The following is a 23,240-nucleotide window of genomic DNA, read 5'->3' as shown; positions in this document are numbered from 1 at the left end:
CAGAATATCAGAAAATGCAAGACAGCAGACAGTAGACAGTTCAACTCCCAATTTTATAGCTGAGGAAACTCAGGCCCAGAGAGTGAAAGGGCCTCTGCAGAATAGAGGCCAGAACCATGCCTCTTGCCTCCCTGGCCAGGCTGTTTCTAACACAGCAAGCCCCAACGCTGATTTCCAAAAGTGAGGCTGGATGGCCAGCAATAGAACTTGGCACCCAACATCAGCCTTTGACAGGTGAGCAGGGTGTCCAACAGTGAAGGGGCCTCTTCTTGCTGATTCCCTCCCATCTGTTCATCATCCCAGGTTGCAGGGCGGTGGCGGGGAGGGTGTCCTCTCTCTGATCCTGAGAACTCCTGGGAGCTTTCAGATCACCCTTTTCTCCCCTCTGAGGTTCTCAGTGTTAGGCCAGAGTTATTCCCAAGTCTAAGGCTTTGGGGCCAACTCTCCCTCCTTCCTGCTGACAAGTGGGCTGGATGGAACTCAGGGACTGCCCAGAGTCCCTAAGAGTGCTAGAAAAGGCTTAAAAGGCACACATTCACAAATATTTTTTCTTGACCCAGATAATAAAGCAAAGCAGCACGACTGTTTATTCCCTCTCCCTCGGGCTGTTCTAGGACGTTCTTGCCCCAGGTGGCCCCGGAGTCCCTTGAGCCCAAACTCACTTGGAGCGAGGGTAAAGAGTGGTAGTGTGGCTTGGAACAGAGACGCTGGGGGGTGAGGTGAGAATTAGAGAGCAGAGATCATCACCTGGTCACAGCAGAGGCTTGCCTAATGGCTGACAGTTGTGGGATCCTCCTGACTCCGCTGACCTTGCATTGCTCAGGGAAGAGTTTCAGACAGCTCTACCTCTCCCACCAGCATACAGTAAGAGGAATACTTCCTCCAGCCCTGGGGAATTGGTTTAAATTGCAAGCTTACTTAAATTAGCATAATAGGAGAGAAACCCAAATCCTGCAAATTGGCCTGGTCCAGGTTATTAAGCTTTTAAGCTGCAGGTGAGATTACCATCCAGTGCGCATGGGAGCAGCAGTTTGGCCCCTCCTATGATTGGCAGTGTGGCTTAGAGGAGCCCAGAGAGAGAACTGGAGGAGTCCTGAAACTCCACCTTGTAGGAGTAAAGCCCCCTCTTCTTTAAAAGTTATGGAGCCTGAGGGAAATCAAGGCCCACCCAGAGCCAGGAAGACCCTTAGTCTAGCAGAATCTGGTTCATGGCAGGAACTGACCAAACAATGCCACTTCAGCCCTTCAGTTATCACTGCTCCATCTCCCCATAGCCTCCTCATAGTGGAAAGCTTTGGGTACCCTTGCTAGCAAAGCCAGTTGGGCAAGGAAGAGAAGTCAGGATCTGTGGGATGGAGCCATTAAAACCCTCTATGTATAACTGGCGGGAAGGCCAAACCTCAGAGGGGCCCTGCCTCTCCTTTTGGAGAACTTCCCTGAGGACCTATTTTCCATCCCAGCCTTGTTTCCTTCTTTCTCCTAATAGTGCCAGGCCCAGGGTGAGGAATTCTTGTCCACTTATTTTCTACTTGCTTCAGGGGTCTTCCCCCACTCCATGTTGAGCCCACTTAGCCCCATAGGGCAACAGCTCTTTGGCTCTTCCCTTGATGCCACCAATCCCTACCCCTGCCCTCTGGACCAAGGGCCACACAGTGAAAATCAGAAACACAGTTGACCTCTGCATGAGTGGCCAGCAACCCTAGAGAGGGGCCTGGCCTAGGGTAGGACCAGCCACTTTCAGTGACAATAGAAAATAGAGTGGAAGGTGACTTAGTCTGGGTCAGGCTCTTTGCTTCTCCTTAGAGGTACCCTGAATAGGTTCTGGGCTAGCATTCATAGGAGATTCATAGGAGAAGGAAGGGAGGGCTGGGTTGTAGAAAGAAGTCCGTTATCCCTGCCCCCACCTCCCCTAGCCCCCATCGGCTGTCCAGTAAGTTGGCCTATGCACTGGGCTGGGATGGTGAAATATGACAACACAGGGCTGTGAGGCTACTAGCTAAGGCGACCCTACCTGGGCAAGGCTTAGGCTCTTTGGAGGCCTCTCAGTGGGGCCAAGACAGGCCCATGAGAGCGGGGAGGGGGGCTGTCCTTACTGACACTTCCAGAGAAAACGAGCTGACTCTAGCTCCCTCAGAGCCATGCAGCTCAAAGAAACTTATGGCTCCTCTGTGCATGCTCCTTTTGGGAACCTACATAAAATTGAGAGATCTGTAGATTTTATTTATAACTTAGAGATGTGTGATCTTAGTTGTGATCTTCATGTCTCATTATTACAGCAATAGCTCTCCTTCCCTGCACAGCACCTGGGTCAGGGGAGCAAATAAGTGCCTAATCTTTCCACCTGCCTCTCTCTCTGACATGACCCTGAAGATGAAGAGAAGTACAATATGACATTAGGTTAAACAGTCCTTTGCCCTGTAAAGCTCTCTGGCAACATTAGCTACTTGTGCAACCTTGAAGTAGAGACATACCTAGAGCCACTTGCATTATCTTTTCCCATTGATGCCTAATCAATCAGGATTAAAGAAAAGATTGATCCTCAGTCTGAAATACAAGGTACTGACATGTAAAGTGGATGCTGAGCCCAAAGCTAACTTTCAGAAGCCACACCTCTGGTCTGGACTGCACTAGCCTTCTCTCTTATCTCTCTAGCTCCTCTCTGGTCCACTCCACATGGCCAGAGGTCAATCTACTCTTCTTATAGAGTAGATTGCCTTCCCAATCTAAAATCTTTTGGGAGCCATGCGACCTAGCTCCTGTGTATCTCCTCTCAGGCCCTCCATTCCCTGAATGAACCATGTTCCTTCCCATTTCATGGCCATTGCTTATGCTATTTCTCTCTGCAGCTCTCCCCACTGCCTCTGCCCTCAATCCTATGCTTTGCCTGGTGACCTCCTATTCAATTCTTCAGGTCTTGGTTGAAAGATCATTTCTATAGGGGACATTTTCCTGATATCACACCTCCCTCCCAGGCTAGGACAGGTCCCCCAGTTATATACTGTCATAGCACCATGGCCTACATCTTCCCTGCCCGGTGATCCCTCTGGGGGCCTGACTCTCCTACTCTGTACTCTTCGCCTAGGAGGCTCTGCACCCCCTCTACCTGGTACCATTGTACTCATTCTGCCAAGCTTCCACTCAAACAAGTCCTCACTGATGCCTTCTCCAATTCTCCAGAGTAGGAATTACCTACTCTGTCTGTCTTTCCGGGATCTCTCTAGGCTTTTATTTAGGCCTGTTTGGTACCAATGGCAAGCTTTGAGCTCCATCACACAACTAAACTGTTGGCTGCTCCAGGAAGACACCAGACCTTGTCACCTTTTCACTATGGTGGGAGAAAACCCAAAACACGTTTGATGAACTGATCAATAGAGGTTCTCCAAAATTTCTGCTAACACAAAACATACCTGGCCATGGATATTCTTTTTAAACTTCCTACTACACAGTTTCAGCTGACACTTGGGAAAAATGTCTAGTGTTCTTTTCTTTTTGACATTTTCAGCCAAACGTTTCTATGTGATATGATGCCTAGGACTAAGTGCCAACTATTTATGTGGGCAGAAGGAAAGAAAGACTTGATGGGAGGAGATAAAAAGAAATAAAAAGGACCAACATAGTCTAATTAAAATAAGATTTTTTTCTTAATCTTGTGAGTGAATACCACCATACTAGTGGCAATGACACTGAGAGCCCCCTGGGGCTGAGAGGGAAGCTGCAAAAAAGGTGTGCAGTGCTAGCTCCATAGACTAGGCTCTGGGACAGAGCCTGAAACACTCTGTATTAGATACTAACCCGTATCATGTGCCACTGGTGAGGAGGAAGACAGAGTGCTTTTCCCAAAGGGTGATGATCTCCCCAAATGATGACTCTTCTCAGGAGGCAGGAGTGCTTTCCCAGAATAACCTTTTTGCTCTTTAGTCAGCTGCTGCAGCAGATACTCATTAGTTACCACCAGGGATCTGAGGCATGGGGGAAAAAGACAGTCATGAAGTCATAAAAGCAAAGTAGTTGCCATTCTGACCTGAAATGTTTGCTAAAGATAAATGTAAAAAAATAAATAAATAAAAATTAAAAAATAAATGTAAAATGAAGTAGCATCTTTAAATAGAAAGAACTGTCTGATTTATGAGTTGGTTATTTTAAAAGCAGGCAGACAGTTTATTTATTCATTGCAGTTCTGTTTACGTTCCAGACTGACTGTAGCAATAACATAGTTCACATTTTATATAGTGATTGTTCTGATCTTTCCAAAGCACTTTCATGATGAAGTAAGTAGACGCATGGGGAGACTAGCACCTGACCAGACCTCCAATTTCTATCCCCAAATCTTAATTTCTACTTCTTCTAATCTATCCTGCCTCTGCAATTAAACTCATGGTGCTAGTCATGACTGTATTCTTGGACTCTGTATTACCATGTAATGTTGGACGCTATCAGAGACTGCCCCTCCCCGCCAAAAAAGATGCATGCACAATGCTATTCACTGCAACACTATCTGCAACAGCAAGATACTGTAATGTCCATCAGTAGAGGACTAATTAAATACACACACAGTGAGTCCTATGCATGTATAAAAAGAGTGAGAACTAACTCTATACACCACTGTGAAATGATTTCTAGATAAAATGTTAAAGCAACATTATGCCTCTTTTTATATAATAGAGGGGGAACACAAATACACACCCACACCTGCAATGGAAGGCTAGTGGGAAGGAAGGAAGGTAAGGATAGAGGAGACAGGTAAGGAAGCTAGATTTGTCTGAATTTATCTGATTTTGTGGATCTGACTTTGGGACCATGTAAGTTTTACATTAATTATACACAAGATTAAATCAAAATAATAAAAATATTCCCTATGAATCAAACAAAATGAAATGAATTGAACCTGTATATTGAATTGATGGTTTAACAACACACAGAAGAATTATTTCAAGTTACTCTAAAATATAGCATCACTAAAGATATATATCTTAATGTTCTCAAAGTGTGGTCCCTAGGCCAGAAGCAAGAGCATCACCTGGAAACTTACTAGAAATGCAAATTCTCAGTTCCCAACCCAGATCTGCTGAATCAGAAACTGGTGTGCTCTGGAAAGCAGTATTTTGATCCCTGAGCAAACTGGCCTGGATACAGGTGGTTTGCACACAGAATAGAGTTAATTTGAAAAGTATATAGATATTAACTTGCCAAGTAAAACAAAGGAGATAAAGGAAAGTAAATATCTGCTTCCAGAAGTCAGCTAGATGGACCCAGTCCTACCTCTGACTTTCGTGGAGAAGGGCCACTATCTCCTCCAGCTTTTTCAGCTGGGCAAGCTCCTGGTTCAGGCAAGCCACCTGCATGTTCAGCTGTTGGTTTTTGTGCAGAAGATCATCTACAAAGGTTACAGTAGCCAGGGGTGAGAGGATTCCAAGCGGCTAGTCTTTGAGCAGAGCTTGAGTGATCAGGGAGACATCTTGAAGAGTTGGGGGCCCCACTGCACCCACCTCCACCCTCCATTCATCATTCCCTCCCTTGGAAACAGCAGATATAGTGGCAAGAATATAGGGTTTCGCAACAGACATATCTGAATTAAAATTCAACCACTTAATCTTGCACGTTAGTTCATTTTGGTGAGTTTCACTAGAGCTAGTAACCCTGCCGGGTAGCACTGTTATAAGGAGTCAGTGAGACATCTGTGCTCACATAGCATAGGCAGTCAACACATATTTGGTCTCCTTGTATTCTCCATTTTAGTTCATGAATGTATGTCCTTCACTCTGTACGGAATATGTGAAAACATCTAGAACTGTGTCAGGCACATGACAGTAGCTCAATGAGTGCTTTCAGAAACTGGATTTGTGGCCAAGGCATATCTAGCTTTCCAAATATGTTGCCACTGCCTGCAATAATAAGGTAGGTAAAAGCACAGGAACTCTGGTCCTAAGCAAGTCAGTCTTCTAGAACAGTACTTAAACTTTAATATGCTTACAGATCACCTGGGGATCTTTTTAGAAAACAGATTCTAATTCAGTAGGTCTGAGGTGAGGCCAGATGTTCTATAGGTCTAACAAGCTCCCAGGTGATGCTAATGTTGCGATGTGTGGCTCACATTTTGAGTAGCAAGGTTCTGGAAGGTGGAAATCAGGGCTGCAACAGCTGTATTTATCACCAGTAATCCAAAATAGAGAACTGGGTCTCATGGCTGATTGAAAATAGGTATCTAGGGCTTCCCTGGTGGCGCAGTGGTTAAGAACCCGCCTGTCAATGCAGGGGACATGGGTTCGAGCCCTGGTCTGGGAAGATCCCACATGCCACGGAGCAACTAAGTCCATGCGCCACAGCTACTGAGCCTGTGCTCTAGAGCCTGCGAGCCACAACTACTGAAGCCCGCGTGCCTAGAGCCCGTGTTGCGCAACATGAGAAGCCACTGCAATGATAAGTCCGCACGCCTCAACGAAAAGTAGCCCCCGCTTGCCGCAACTAGAGAAAAGCCCGCGCGCAGCAACAGACACCCAACGCAGCCAAAAATAAATAAATTAAATAAATAAATTTATTTAAAAAAAAAGAAAGTAGGTATCTAGTGAATAAACACCTATTTATTTTCAATGCAGGTAAGTGGAGAATGATGTCTTGATTATTCAGGCTTATGAATATCAGATAGTGATGAGATTCAACTCTGGAAATTCAATGCTGATTTCCAAATCAAAATCCAAATACCCATAATGTTTGTTTGTGGGTGCTGAGCTAGAAGCTTAAAGTCGAAGTAGACTTTATATACCTAAACTATACTAATAATAAAGTAGTACAAATCAAGAATTCAATGGGATATTATTTTTCACTTATCATAATGGCAAAAAAATATAATACCCAGTGTTGGCAAGGGTGAAATGAAAAGGCATTCAAATACATACTTACTGCCGATATGAGTGTAAACTGAAACCATCTTTCTTGGGAATGATGTGTGTAACCTCATGATGTGTGTAAACCTCAAAAATGTCCACATCTTTTGACCCACTAATTCTACTTCTAGGAATGTCTGCTAGGAAAATAGTCTAAAATGTACACAAAGATTTATATACACAGATATTAATAGCTGCATTATTTATCACAGCATAAATATTAGGACTCTTAGCTCCATCAGAAGAGAAGAAAGAGAATCTTAGAGAAGCATTTTCACTCTAGGGTCTTTTCTTCTATTTCAGGTCTTTCGAATGTTTGGAAATTCTTAGAATTAGAATTATTTATAATATAAAAGTGGCAGCTTTATTTATAATAGCTAACATTAAAAACAACTATATAGAGGACTGAATAGAGAAATATGGTATATTCGTGTAACATTATAGGAAATGCCTGTGCTATTAAATTAATAACATTAGGTTGTAGAAATCAATTGCCTAGGGTAGAGAGTAGCGGGAACTGAGTGCACAAGGGTCAAACCTTCTAGAGTACAGAAGTGTTCTGTATTTTGACTGGGATGGAGTTAAATGAATATCCATATCTGTCAAAACTCATCAAACTTAAAATGTGTGTATTTTGTTGTACATAAATTAGTTTTTAAAAATCAAGACACAAATTTTAATTCTGAGTTAAATATATGTATAGGCATATGGTGAAAGAAAATATACCAAAAACACTAACTGTAGTTATTTCTGGGTAGTGAGATTATATTTTCCTTATATTTTTCAAACTATCTGTAAAGAACACGATCTTCTGCTATAATCAGAAAAAACAAGTGTCTTTCTAAAAAATAATGACAATAATAACACATTTGTAAATGCTTTACACTGATAAAAGAGTAAACTCTTTTACTCTGGTAACTCAAGTCACCTGCATTACAACTCTGAAGCTAGATGGTTGTTTCCATTTAGGAAGCCGTGTGAGCTCTGGATGACGAAGCTTATTAAACGGGCCATCTATAAACAAACGGTTGTCTTGGGATGCACCACACATTGCTTTCCTGAACTTACCATAAGTGTGGGACTGGTGCCCACTCACAATCGAGGTGGTAGCACCTTCCTCCAATTGCTGGATTTTTTCTGACAAAATAAGGTTTTCCTCCAGCACTCTGACCAGTTTTTGCTTCAAACTTTCCTTTAGATTAGAAAACAAAATACAAACATATTAAGAATCTGAAATTCTGAGGACTGCTTTTAGAAAACTGAAAAAATCTTTCCTCTGTTTAGTGATAAACTGAATGGAGGTCAGCATCTCTCTTTCTCACTAGAATTTTAATTCATCGGTAAACATAGCTCAAGTGCAGCAAACAAATTTATCACATGCAATCGCAATCTTTCCTGTGAGTTATCCACTACTCTTGCAGAACAAGTGGTTGTTTTGACAAGTGGCCAGCATCTGAGTCACCTACCTAAAGTTTCTAGAAACTAAACTGGATGCCTGAAAATCCTCTAATGTTAAGAAAAGGGAGGAAAAAAGCCTAAGAATATGAGTCCCTTCTTTCCCTCCCAGAGCCAGCAGCCTAACACTCTAGGAATGGCCCCTGGTTTAGGGCTCTCCATCAGAAGGGAGGAAAGATAATCCCAGACACATCTAACTTCCCTCATCTGAATCAAACCATAACCTTCAAGAACATGGTCCTAAATGTTTTCATTCTAGGGCCTTTTTTTTTTTCTTTTTCCATTTCAACTCTTTCCTTAGAATTTTTGGATTAGGGCTAGGATTAGGGAGTCATCCCTGCAAAACCTCCAAGCTGTCCCTGCAAGTTTTGTGTTCCAGATTTGCACAGACTGACTTTTCTATATTTCAGTTCAGAAACATCTAGATGCTCATGGTGATGATGTTCTTTATGGCACAGACCTGTTCTAGTCTTGTGCCCCATCCTTTTCTAGTAAAGGAAGAGTAGGAAAAGAAGCTGAGAGCAGCATACCATGTCATTAGGGACCAGCTGCCCCATCTTCTTCAGTTCCATCTCCCTCTTGTGGGAGGCTTTTGATGTATCTTCAGGACGTGAGTGACACCACTGCTGAGAAGGAGCAGGGACTACCAAAGTCAGAAGCAGATCTCGGGCAGGACCTGCCAAAAATTCAGGTTGGGCACATGGGCCAATCTTAAAAGCTAAAGCACAGAATTCCTGGTCAATAACTACCAGCTCTGTAGGACAAACAGGGTAATCTAATATCCCCTTTTTTCAAGAATTTAGTAAGTGGCTGTAAGAGATGTTTCATGATGGAGATAAAAAATTATGGGCTTCCCTGGTGGCGCAGTGGTTAAGAATCCGCCTGCCAATGCAGAGGACAAGGGTTCAAGCCCTGGTCTGGGAAGTTCCCACATGCCACGGAGCAACGAAACCTGTGCGCCACAACTACTGAGACTGCACTCTAGAGCCCGCAAGCTACAACAACTGAGCCCACGCGCCACAACTACGGAAGCCCGCGTGCCTAGAGCCTGTGCTCCGCAACAAGAGAAGCCACCACAATGAGAAGCCCATGCACCACAACGAAGAGTAGCCCCCGCTCACTGCAACTAGAGGAAGCACGCACGCAGCAAGGAAGACGCAATGCAGCCAAAAATAAATAAATAAATAAATAAAATTAATTAAAAAAATTATATCCCACATCTATGGAGAAACAACAGCAGACCCACGTGAGTGCATGCTCTGTGCTATTATCTAATCACTGATGAGTGGCTCCTGGGAATAATTTCCTACAAAACAAGAGCAAAGGATCAATGTGGGAAGGAAAGTAACTGCGCTAAGACTTCTTTTCCTGTATGTCCCTTTAGAAATGAAAAAAAGAGGGCTTCCCTGGTGGCGCAGTGGTTAAGAATCTGCCTGCCAATGCAGGGGGACACGGGTTTGAGCCCTGGTCCGGGAAGATCCCACATGCCTTGGAGCAACTAAGTCCGTGAGCCACAGCTACTGAAGCCCACGCACCCTAAAGCCCGTGCTCCGCAACAAGAGAAGCCACCACAATGAGAAGCCCTCACACTGTAACAAAGAGTAGCCCCCACTCACCACAACTAGAGAAAGCCCGCGCACAGCAACGAAGACCCAGCGCAGCCAAAAATAAATAAATAAAAGAAATTAAAAAAAAAGAAAAGTTAAGCCCAAACAACTTTAAAGTTTCTAGTTTTTTACTTAAACTTTTACCACCACCAACAGCTCCTTGAATTCTTCTTACATTAAACAACAAATAAACACATGGGGACAATATTTGCAAAACTGTTTTCTCCCAAGTTCCTAAAAAAGAAGCCCTAAAAAAGAGTCCACATCATTTAGTCACTGGAGTTTTTTGAATCATATTTTTCGAATCGAATATTTCAACAGGCATCTCAGAACTCTAATGATCAAACCCAATTTCTGTTGTATTCATTGTTGGCACTTTTCCAAGGATCATTAAATCCTTTTGTAATCATTAACATGACCATGCTCTATTTTATATCTCATCACTCAAAGACTGTCAAGAAAAACTTACAGGAGGAAAAAGACAATTGGTACATGAGGGAAGAGTGCTGATAAAAACAAACAGGGAAGGGAATTCTCTAGAGGTCCAGTGGTTAGGACTCGGTGCTTTCACTGCAGTGGGCCCGGGGTTCGATCCCTGGTCGGGGAATTAAGATCCTGCAAGCTGTTCTGTGCAGCCAAAAACAAACAAGCAAACAAACAACAGGTTAGAAGAAGATTATAAGAAAAATGCAGGTTTGTCAATCACTGTGTGGCTGAGAAATTTTGGTAAGTGATCATGAGAACAGTTTTCCCTGCAAGTTAAGGGGACTGAGTGGCTTTTATCAGAACATAGAGCAGAAACACGAAGCAGAAGCAAGGTCTGAGCCCTTCTCCAGGAACTGAGAATGCACTCACTTACCCAGAAACTTCTTGTTGAGGAGGAGGGAGCCGGAACCGTTCCAGTGCTTATCCACAAGCTCCAGGAGCTGTCTGAGGACAGTGGCCACATGGGATGCGCTGGCAGAGATTGGGGGACTGTGGTTTCCTGGCAAACCATGCAAACTGCCCAGGTCACTAGAGAGAGGCTCAAGAAAAAAAACAAAAAAACCAACCATTTGTCATTCTAATGCAATAAGGGAAGTAAAAATCCAGACATTTAAAGTGTTAACATTGGGCTTCCCTGGTGGCGCAGTGGTTGAGAGTCCGCCTGCCGATGCAGGGGACATGGGTTTGTGCCCTGGTCCGGGAAGATCCCACATGCCGCGGAGTGGCTGGGCCCGTGAGCCATGGCCGCTGAGCCTGCGTGTCTGGAGCCTGTGCTCCGCAATGGGAGAGGCCACAACAGTGAAAGGCCCGCATACCACACACACACACAAAAAAGTGTTAACATTAAAAAAAGAAAAAAAAGAAAGTTGGTTTCATCTTTCAGTTTGGATTTGAATAAAATATTAATGTCTAAGGCAAATACAATAATATATACAAGGATAATTTCAAAGGTAACAGTATCTTCTATGATAATTTTCTGTAGAGATTTTTAGAAGAAAACAAAAAATGTTTTAACACCTATGTCTATGGCCCAATGTATTATGTTATGTAATATGGAAAGATTAAACTGCAGAACATTTTTTAAGGTATTATATATCATAAAATAAAATGGGGAGTAATTTAATAAAAGTCATAACTCATAAGCTTATATTTAGTATATTAATATATAATAAACATAAATATCCCATAACATTTTAAATGTTATGTTAAATGTTATTGTTGGACCCAGTACTAAAGATACTTTTTATTCAGTAAGAATCTTATGTATATAGATATATAGGTAGAGCTCTCCAATGAAACTCCCAATTGTTTATTCATTCAGATATGATGTATATGTCTATTTATTTAGTCATGTCTGAATGAATAAAAAACAATTGGGAATTTTACTGGACAGATCAATCTACAAATTTTTTCTGTAGGGTCTCAAGGGACTTCAAGAAAGCTGTTATATATTAAAAACAGCCAAATTATTTCTCAATCTTTGGCTCTTTTGATATTAAAACTATAGATGATTAATTAGATAATGCTGTCATATATGACAACTGTGAAGCAGAACACCAGACAGTGATACCTATGACTTGAGTCACACAGATGGTCTATAATTAATAAGGAAAAGCATTACAAATGGGATAAACATTTATTCAACAGATCTGTACTGAACACTGATCATGTGCACGGAGAGTTCTACATAAGGACTGTGAACATATGACGAAGTAAAAGATGAGGTCCTTAAGAAGTTAACAATCTGATTAGGAAGAAAAGTCATAGAAAAACTGGTTACACTACAAGCCCACTTGAGAGGATCTTGTCAAAAATGGATATTTACTGTCATTGGTTTTTCATGTATTGGTAATTCTGTGTACGCATCATGGAACAACTTAGAAACACATACATGCCTTTACGTATTTTCTTTCATTTATCACAATGCAGTGAGAGTGGGGGATAATTTTTTTAATGAACTTTGGAATAATTTTGTTACTTTTAATTTTCAGCAAATTAAAAGCTGAAAAGCCATGCCTCATGGCTTTTTAAAATTTTTTTTTTTTTTTTTTTTTTGTGGTACGCGGGCCTCTCGCTCTTGTGGCCTCTTCTGTTGCTCCGGACGCACAGGCTCAGCGGCCATGGCTCACGGGCCCAGCCGCTCCGCTGCATGTGGGATCTTCCCAGACCGGGGCACGAACCCGCGTCCCCTGCATCGGCAGGCGGACTCTCAACCACTGCGCCACCAGGGAAGCCCTGAAAATTAATTTTAACAATTTGTCTATGATTCTAAAGTCAGTTGGTCAAAAATAAATTTTCACAAATTCACGTTTGGTTTAATTTTGTGTGTTTTTTTATATGGGATTATTTTTTATAACTTTATTTATTTATTTTTTAACATCTTTATTAGGGTATAATTGCTTTACAATGGTGTGTTAGTTTCTGCTTTATAACAAAGTGAATCAGTTATACATATACATATGTTCCCATATCTCTTCCCTCTTGCGTCTCCCTCCCTCCCACCCTCCCTATCCCACCCCTCCAGGCGGTCACAAAGCACCGATCTGATATTCCTGTGCTATGCGGCTGCTTCCCACTAGCTATCTACCTTACGTTTGGTAGTGTATATATGTCCATGCCTCTCTCTTGCTTTGTCACAGCTCACCCTTCCCCCTCCCCATATCCTCAAGTTATAACTTTTTAAATGCTATTCTGATTTATACCTTTCTAGAAACTGAACAGTGTATTTCTTTTATATTTATATTCAAACAGGTCTTTTACAACTTTTCATATAAAGAAATATAGTATCTAACAGGAAAAAATAAATGGGAATTTTTAAGATAGTCCAGAAAAGTGCATTGAGATTTTAATTGCTATTTTAACAATCCTATCACATGAAATAGAGGTGGAAAAATCTCCTAGAACACGTCTTATTAATATAGCACCCAAATATCCTAAGTGTTTCTGTACCTTCACCCTAAATACATTAACACCAGTGCTCTTTGTCTGGAAAAATAGGCATCAGTGGCTAAAAATGGAAAACAAAAAAGGAGCAAAAAGTCAAAAAAGTATTACAAGACTGCCCCCTTTGGTGCACAAAAATTACAACCACCTCCAAAGTTTTGAAAACTGAATAGAAAGTATTTAAAGGGTAAAAAAACCAACCAACGAAACAACAAAACCCCCTTATAAACCCATGTCAATGTGCAAAAAGATTTCCATCAACTGAAAAATAAGTGACTAGAAATAGTTGTTTTTGACCAAATCCCCTGCTTTCTCACAAGGCAGTAAATGATTAAATGATTCGTATGACAAAGATTATGGGTTCAAGGGAAGAGCATGCCCCAAGAGCTATAGTTCTTTTAACTAATGAGAAGAAAGCTTCATGATGGAAGTAGGGCCTGGAGAAGAATTAATATTCAAACAGATGAGAGGAGAGAAGAAGGCATTCTCCATGGAGGGATGTATGCAACGGCAGCAACAACACTTAGTTACTAAGTAAGAACAACACTAACTATCATACTACAATTTTATGAAATGATTATATTGTATATGTGGGAATGGCTCTTGATTTGTTGTTCATTCTCAGCTAAAAATCCCTTGGAAAATCTAATTCATCTTCTTAATCTAATTCATCTTGGAAAAAATTGGAATAATTTAAATTCCTGGACAGGAAAGCAATGCTTTTAGAAGAAAGATCCCAAGCAAGTTAGTGATTTGTAGCCAAAGCAAATGTGTAAACATGATAGGATTATAAACATCAATGCTACAGAGATCACTCTTCAGCCAACCCTGAGGCCCTGGCAACTTCTGCATTCCTTCCTGTGGTAAACTCTGTTCACCACTTCTTATTATCAATGTACTTCTCCACCATGTTTATGCTCTGGAAGAAGATTAGGGACCCTGCTCCCTGTGACATAAATGAGGAAATGCTGCAGAAGGGGAATGACCTTCCCAAGGGCAAAAGAATCACAGGCTTTGGCCTGGCAGTATTACCCACTGGCCTCTGAAAATCCCTTTGAATTTCTACCTCTTTTCATCCGAAGCACCACCACCAAAACAGAACCCCATTCTGCTCTTGGACCTGATGTGATTTTGCACAAGCACAAACAAGCCAACACTTGCCTCGCTGCCTGTAGCATCTCTGAAACCATGTTTTGGATTCAGGGTATCAAGGATATTTTCTTTCCGTTTGAATCCTCTTCTCGATGGGCTTAATGACCCCTTGGTCAAACTCTCTCTGTTTTCTGAAGTCCCAGTAGGCAACAGCAGTGTCCGCAGAGAGTCTCCCAGGATGGTGTTGTTTGGGAAAGAACCATGTGCTGGTGTTAAATCGCCGAGGCTGGTGGATAAGTTTTGCTCTACATTCACCAGCAGAGCAGGGTCGCTGTTGAAATGGGTTGTGGCATACAGATCTGTGAAGGAAACAGGCCAGGAGATGAACCTGCTCTTCAACTCTCTCATGTCTTACTTCCATCCTTACCTTGTCTGGAGTCCAAGGGTCATAATGATCTCTCCCTAGTATATACCCTCAACTTTCTGGACCCTTTCTCTCTCCCTCCACCTGACAAAACTCCAACTCTGGTTAAATCCAACTGTGCACATACTCCAAGCCTACAGCAGAGCAGTGGGAAGTGACTGGAGAACAACATATATCTCTTTCCAACATCTTCACTTTAAATTCATAACCACTATCTTAACTGGGCCCGGCTATCCTAATACATTACTCTAATCAATTTACTCTTCTATTCTTTTTTTAAATTTTAATTTATATTGGAGTATAGTTGATTAACAATGTTATATTGGTTTCAGGTGTACAGCAAAGTGATTCAGTTTTACATATACATGTATCTACTCTTTTCCAAATTCTTTTCTCATTTTTTAAAATGTTTATTTATTTATTTATTTGGCTGCGCTGGGTCTTAGTTGCAGCATGCAGGATCTTTAGTTGAGGCATGTGGGATCTAGTTCCCTGACCAGGGATCAAACCTGGGCCCCGTGCATTAGGAGCGAGGAGTCTTAGCCACTGGACCACCAGGGAAGTCCTACTCTTCTATTCTTTGAGATCACTATTTCACATCTCTCTTCTCAAACTTCCAACACCTTCTCCCCACTCCTCACTCTCAGTTGCTGATCTCTTTACGTCTCTGAGCAAAAGAGAGGCAATCAAAGAAAACATCTATGTGATCTAACCACTAAATCTACCAATTCCATCTGTATTTGTGTCTATAAATTCCCTCTCTTCCTTCTTGTAATAGATGAACTATCTGTGCTTCTATCCAAGGCCAACCTCTCCACTGGTGGACTGGATTCCATCTCCTCTTGACCACTCCCCAATATTTTTTCTTGTAATTGTCCCTTTTCTCTCCTGCATCATCAATTTTCCCTCTACTGGATCATTTCCACCATGATCTCGATTCCATCCCCCTTCCAGCTACATTTCCATGTCTTTGCTCCCCTTCACTGCAAAACTCCTTGAAGGGGTCATATATACTCGGTAACTCTACCGCTTCTCCTTTGATTCTTTCTCGAACTCACCTCAACAAGGCTTTTATTAACAACGCATCTCCTGAAGCTGCTCACTAATGCGTTGCCAAATACCATGATCATTTCTCAGTCCCAGAAGTGTTAAAGACATCTATTAAGGACATCTGACACTGTATTTATAACTCCCTCCTTCTTGAAACATATTCTTCACTTGGCTTCCAGAATACCACTCCCTCTTGGCTTTTTTTTTTTTCTCCTACCTTAGTAGCTGCCTCTTTCTTGCTCTCCATGATGGTTTCTCTTTATCTACGAGATTTCTAATTGTTGGAGGACTCAGATTAGTCCTCAGATATCTTTTCTATCTATATTCACTCCCTTGGGGAGATCTCATCTAGTCTGTTTTAATGCCATCCACACACTTCATTCCCAGCCCCACCTTCTTCCCTGAACTCCAGACTAATATGTCTACTTATCAAATTGGCATCTCTGAGAAGTTTTAATAGGCACCTCAAACTTAAGGTGACAAAGATCAACTCTTGGTATCCATCCTAAAACCTGTTCCTCACACTCTTTTCCATCTGAGTAAAATGGTAACTCCATTCTTCCAGTTATTCAGACTTGAAACCTAGGAGTTATCCTTGACCTTCCTTCTCTCACACTTCATCCTCAATCCACCAACAAATCATGGAGTGTTATCTTCAGAACATATTCAGAATCTATTTCTCACCACCTACACTGCTATCTCCCTAGTTCAAGCTACCATCATCTCTTATCCAGATTCTAATCTGTTAATTTTAAAAACTTCTATCCTTGCTCTCCATTGTCTATTCTCAACTCAGCAGCCAGAGTAATTCTTAAGTTAGATCATGTCACTCCTCTGCTACAAACTCTCCAACAGCTTCTGATCTCACCCAGAATAAATGTCTGGCTATCTGACTTCATCTATACTCTTTACCTGGCTCACTCTGCAGCAGCAGCCCTGGCCTCCTCATTGTTTCTTGAACATGCCAAGCATGTTCCAGCCTCAGGAACTTTGCACTTACTATTTCCACTGTCTAAAATTTCTCCCCCCAGTTATCCACACGGCTCACACTCTCACTTCATTCAAGTCTCTACTTTTATGATATCTCACCTGAGACGCTTACCCTGACCATTCTATCTAAAACATCACCTCCTCCATATTACTCTCTAATACCCTTATGTTACTTTCCTTCACAACACTTATCATAACCTGACATATATTTTATGTTTATTTTTGTTTGCTACTTTATCTGCAGAGATAGAATAGTATCTGGCACATAGTGGGTATTCAATACATTTTGTTGAATAAATAAATAACTAAGGAGTGGTCTCTTACCCTTAAACTAGCTTTTTCTGAAAAAGTAACTCAGAATAGAAGTGCTTGTGGCCAGAGAAGACTAGATGTAACTAAAAATATGTCCCAGGATGCTATCAATATTTAACTAAAATAATATATAGTTATGAAACTGCATTTCTATAAATTGTCTATAAATTTTCTCTAATATATCTATCATGTTAAACACATACCCTGCAGATTTCTCAAGGCTCTATGGACCACTGGTGACTTTATTTATTTATTTATTTATTTATTTTCAGCTTGCAGGATCTTAGTTCCCCAACCAGGGATTGAACCCACGCCCTAGGCAGTGAAAGTACAGAGCCCTAACCACTGGACTGCCAGGGAATTCCCCAATCTAAGAAATATTAATTCCAAAATTTCCAGTTATACTTCAATCTTCATGCCTATGAAAGAGGTCTATAAACTAACAGGAAGCTATTACCTGAACTAAGCTTCAAAAGCCTTCCAGTGCTGGAGTCAGGGTTTGACAGAGAAGTCGGTAAGTCTCCGCAGGAATGGGATGTGGTGGCCTTCATGTTATTTGAAGGTTTTGTGCTATATTCTCGGTAGTTCCTGCTTGTCTGAGGCCTTTTACCAAGACTTCCATGCAGGGATGGATTTTGAGAATAATGACTATCATAATTTTCTAGACCAGCATCTGAAGGTAACTGATAGGGATGAATCTGTCTAGAATCACCCACATCCAGGCGTTTACCCAATGAGGCGTCATGGGTAAGCTGATAAGTATCAGGTTTTGGTATCAAATCCTTTTCTGGAGAAGAACCTGAAGACTTGTTGTCCAAAAAAGATATTCGGTACCCTTCTCTAGCCATCTTCTCTGGGGTTCGAACTGTGGATTGATGAGGCAAGTAGCGTCTGAATTCTAACCATCATCAAGGGGGAAAAAAAAACAAAAGACAATGAGAATTCTTCTTAGGGTATCCTTGTTCACTGGATATACCTCTGTCTACCAAAAAAAAGTTCTCAGGAAGAGATGTTTTATAATTTTTATAAATGGTAGCATAAAGTGATAAAAGGATTCCTACATGGAAAAACAAAACATGTTGGACATTGTGTAGACAGTAAAGAATCTGTAACATTCTGGAGACAAATTTCATGTCAACCTAATCCTGTAGGAATTTCCTTCTAAAACTGTAGTGTCAGAGTTTTCTATATACGATTTCTACTATTTTGGTGCACTCCCACATGACAAAAGTTGTGATCTTAGGTATTCAGACAATAGTTGGTAGGTCTATGATTTCATAGACGCCTCGCAATAAAGCTAAACTCACTCCTACCCCCAACCTCTACCCAGAGGATCTAGGTTCACACATTGGGAACCACTATCCTAAGCCAATTAAATGGCAGGAAATGCAAAACCTATGAAAATCCCTAATCCAGCTATAAAGTATTTCTCTCAGACAGGTGTATCTGTCATCTCCAAAAAGCCTCAGAGTAGGGCAAGTAGAGTATCAGACAAAAAGAGAAGTCTTTGTGCTCCTTGGGGCTTTCAGAGATTCATACGCTTGAAGGCCTTCCTGAGTTAGTCACATTAACTTTAAAAAAGTGGAACCAAGTACCTTCTATCTCTACAGAACCTTTAAGAATATCAACATTTTTACCAAGGAGGGAAAGGTTATAGAACAATATCTTTATGTAAGAAAAAGAATCTAAGAACAAGTAATGAGATTAAATAATTCAGACTATCCCTCCTGTTGAAGATATTTAAAAAGTGGGATGATATACGTTCTTAAAAGCATCAAAGAGCTAATAAGCTAGTGAGGAATCTCTAGGCCAAAATCTAGAAAACAGCAAGAACTCATATAGGTGAGTCTAGCACTTAAAGTGACTTTTACCCTAAGGCGCTTTAGAGTGAAAGGTACAGAAGTCCAAGTTCAGGATCCATCCAAGGTAAGGAGTAGGAGAAACCACCCCCTCACCCACTCCCCACATTAATATGGAATCCTAATCAGGATACAATCTTCAAAGTAAAGGTAAACTGGAAATAAACCAGCCCTTGTACACTGGTAATCCAGGTTTGCATCATCTGGGTGGTCCAGGGATCCTCAAGCCTTAAGCTTGGATTAAGGTGATTCCAGGCTGATAGTTCCCCAGGCAACTGGTAGAAGCAAATGAAAATCTGATCTGGAAAAGATATCTTCATGTAAGACTTTAAATCATTCCTACAAATAGTTTTTAAAATACAATAGCCTTGGGGCTTCCCTGGTGGCGCAGTGGTTGAGAATCTGCCTGCTAATGCGGGGACACGGGTTCGAGCCCTGGTCTGGGAGGATCCCACATGCCGCGGAGCAACTAGGCCTAGGCCCGTGAGCCACAGCTACCGAGCGTGCGCGTCTGGAGCCTGTGCTCCGCAACGGGGGGCCGCGACTGTGAGAGGCCCGCGCACCGCGAGGAAGAAAGGCCCCCGCTCGCCGCCAACTGGAGAAAGCCCTCGCACAGAAACGAAGACCCAACACAGCCAAAAATAAAAAAATAAATAAATAAATAAAATAAAATAAAATACAATAGCCAGCAAGTAGCCAAAACAAAAAAGGAAATAAGATAACACAAGTGAGAATGAGTAGAAAAACCAGACAACATGCACAAAAATTGGAATTAACAGATGCAGCCTATAAGATGGCTATCTTTACTATGTTTAAAGATATATAAAACAGCTGGGTGGGCTTCCCTGCTGGCGCAGTGGTTGGGGGTCCGCCTGCCAATGCAGGGGATGCGGGTTCGTGCCCCGGTCCGGGAGGATCCCGCATGCCGCGGAGCGGCTGGGCCCGTGGGCCGTGGCCGCTGGGCCTGCGCATCCGAAGCCTGTGCCGCCAAAAAAGTGACCCAGCAGATTTGAAAAAGAACCAAATCGAATTTATAAAACTCAAAATAAACTACTGAGATTAAGAATTCAGAAGACAAGCTTAACAACAGATTAGACACAGCTGAAAAGAATGTTAGTGAATTTAAATATGGGTCAGAAGGAGTTATCCAGAATGCGGATCAAACCAAAGAAAGACAAAAAATATAAAAGAGTAAGAGACAAAGAGGACAAAGTGAAAGAGGACATACATTTACTTAATCAAGAGTCCCAGAAGGACAAGATAGAAAAAATGGGACATAAATAATTTTTGAAGCACTTTACAGAAATAATGAGACAGAATTCACAAATTCAAGTGTAATAAATACCAAACAGGATAAACAAAAAGAAGTCCACACACCATAGTGAAATGCAGAAAATCAAAGACAATTGGAAAATCTTAAAAGCAGCCAGAGGAAAAATAAGACAGATTATCCTTGCAGGAGTGACAAATTTCTAGCTCAGTGGTCCCCAACCTTTTTGGCACCAGGGACCGGTTTTCGTGGGAGACAATTTTTCCACGGATCTGGTCGGGGGCGTTGGGGTGTTTCAGGTGGTGATGCAAGTGATGGTTCAGCCAGTGATGCAAGCGATGGTTCAGCTGGTAATGCAAGCAATGGGGAGCGATGGGGAGCGGTAGATGAAGCTTCGCTCGCTCGCCCGTCGCTCACCTCCTGCTGTGCAGGCCCAGGGATGGGGGTGAGGGGGACCCCTGTTCTAGCTGACTTCTCAAAAGCAACTACAAAAGATAGAATACAGTGGAATACCTTCAATATTTTGAAAGAAATAACTGCCAACATAGAAACTTATACCCAGGGCTTCCCTGGTGGCGCAGTGGTTGAGAATCTGCTTGCCAATGCAGGGGACACGGGTTCGAGCCCTGGTCTGGGAAGATCCTACATGCCGTGGAGCAACTAGGCCCATGAGCCACAACTACTGAGCCTGCGCATCTGGAGCCTGTGCTCCGCAACAAGAGAGGCCGCGATAGTGAGAGGCCCACGCACTGTGATGAAGAGTGGCCCCCGCTCGCTGCAACTAGAGAAAGCCCTCGCACAGAAACAAAGACCCAACACAGTCAAAAGTAATAAAAAAAAAAAAAGAAAAGAAAGAAACTTGTACCCAGCCAAAATACCCTTTAAAATGATAGTGAAATTGGGGCATTTTCAGACAAAAACTGAAAGAATTCATCACGAGTAGATCCACACTAAAGAAAATTCTAAAAGATGTACTATAAGCTAGAGGAAAACCATCTCAGAAGTGAAGTCTGGGATTAAAAAAAAAGAGATGTAAAGGGACTGCCCTGGCAGTCCAGTGGTTTAGAATCCATGCTCCCAATACAGGGGGTGCGGGTTTGATCCCTGGTCAGGGAACTAAGATCCCACATGCCGCTTGGTGCGGCCAAAAAATTAAAATAAAAAAAAAAGAGCAAAGTGGTAAATACATGGATAAATTTTTTTTTAACATGGATAAATTTAAATGAACAATGACTTTATAAAAATAGTATCTTGTGAATTTTAAAAATATAGAGAATTAAAATCTATAATAATAATACATAAATCAGGAGGGATTAAAAGGAGTAAATTACTTTAAGGTCTTTGAATTATACAAGAGAAGAGTTAAAGTACTGATTAATTTTAAAGTTGAATAAGTTAAGGACACATATTATAGTTTTGGGAATAATACCAAAAGCATAGAAACAGTGTGTAACTTGTAAACTAGCAGAAAGAAAAAAATGGATGAATAAAAACATAATAGGGCTTCCCTGGTGGCGCAGTGGTTGAGAGTCCGCCTGCTGATGCAGGGGACGCGGGTTCGTGACCCGGTCCGGGAAGATCCCACATGCCGTGGAGCGGCTGGGCCTGTGAGCCATGGCCACTGATCCTGCGCGTCCGGAGCCTGTGCTCCGCAATGGGAGAGGCCACAACAGTGAGAGGCCCGCGTACCGCAAAAAAAACAAAAACAAAAACAAAAAACATAATAAATCCAAAAGAAGGCAAGAAAGGTAAAAGAAACAAGGAATAGTCAGCCAATACAAAAAGTCAAGAACAAAGGAAGTCAGAATATCCACTCTTCAACCTGAAAGACCTCACAGGTCACTAAGCATCCAGGGCAGCCCCTTATGAAAGCAGAAAAGAATTCATCACGTAGTCTCCCAGGACTGAGACATCTCCATCTTCTCCCAAATCCCATCACACCTAGATTTCTCTGACTAGTGTGGAGAAAAATACTGTAAGCAAAATATTTACCATCTTCCTGGTGATTCTCACTTGGTATCTCCTTTCTTGCCACTTCCTGCATCTAAAAAAAAGTTTGAAAGTTTAGGAGAAGGGAGTCAATGGGCATTCAGACATGAGTTTAACTAGAACAGGGAGGTTCAGAATACTTTCCTATTAGTAAGCAAGTCCATCCTTGCAAACTAGGGAAAAAGATCTTCAAGCAAAGGTCCAGATTTAAGCTTATTTTAAAACAGTCACAATACAAAGAGATTCTAGAGTTGCTCTGGAGCAGATAAGGAGATGCCTTGAAAAGACAAAATATCCTTAGATGGTAAAGGACATACCAAACAGTGAAATATTGTATTTTCTCTGCTTTAGATAACTCAGCATAGAAGTTAGATGGTACCACCTTTTCCAACTTATTTCTGCTTGAAGAACTCCCATACTTATTTTAACTCTAGTAAAGCTGAGTATCAACCATGGGAGCTACTGAAACTTTTTAATAGGCTGAAAATTAATCTAAGGCATAATTAAGCAAGGATTGATACAAAGTAGAAAGCTTTCTAGAGTTTGCTTTTTACAAAATCATCTTCAAGTATTCAGCATCTTTTTGGTAGTTATGCAGAGAAAGAAATCTTACTTCCTATTTCTTAAACTAAGAGGACATAGAGTAGGCTATTCAATTTCTTCTTCTCTCGCACTTCAAGAAGTAATTTCAAAGTTTTTAATCTAAAAAGTGCTATTTAATGTTAACTGTAGATTATAGTATATTTTGTCTCCATTTCCTTTAAAAGAATACCAAATTTTTAAAAAAATGGTAATTGAAATAGTTTCTAAATTACCCAAGTAGAATCTCCAAAAACAAAGAAACCAACTAAATGTTAATCTGTCTTTTTATAAAATGAAGGT

General features: G+C 41.5%; 1 protein-coding gene across 1 annotated transcript in view; it reads right to left on the bottom strand.

Moving 5' to 3' along the window:
• Positions 1–3,677: 3,677 nt before the first annotated feature.
• Positions 3,678–23,240, bottom strand: part of LRRC36 (leucine rich repeat containing 36) — a gene marked incomplete at its 5' end in the record, with an annotated part of 34,155 nt that continues 14,592 nt past the window's right edge. The window contains 8 exons of the mRNA XM_082677559.1: positions 3,678–3,959; positions 5,260–5,374; positions 7,950–8,073; positions 8,867–9,012; positions 10,803–10,968; positions 14,534–14,823; positions 17,698–18,138; positions 22,362–22,413. Coding sequence (XP_082533685.1) covers positions 3,788–3,959; positions 5,260–5,374; positions 7,950–8,073; positions 8,867–9,012; positions 10,803–10,968; positions 14,534–14,823; positions 17,698–18,138; positions 22,362–22,413 — 1,506 coding nt within the window. The 3' untranslated portion in view covers positions 3,678–3,787. The remainder of the gene's footprint in view (positions 3,960–5,259; positions 5,375–7,949; positions 8,074–8,866; positions 9,013–10,802; positions 10,969–14,533; positions 14,824–17,697; positions 18,139–22,361; positions 22,414–23,240) is intronic.

The sequence above is a fragment of the Grampus griseus genome (genome assembly GCF_964374135.1).
Source record: "Grampus griseus genome assembly, chromosome: 19".
In the NCBI taxonomy this organism is placed as follows: domain Eukaryota; kingdom Metazoa; phylum Chordata; class Mammalia; order Artiodactyla; family Delphinidae; genus Grampus; species Grampus griseus.
Note: the sequence above shows the minus strand (reverse complement) of the source record. Positions and strands in the feature narration are given on the sequence as shown.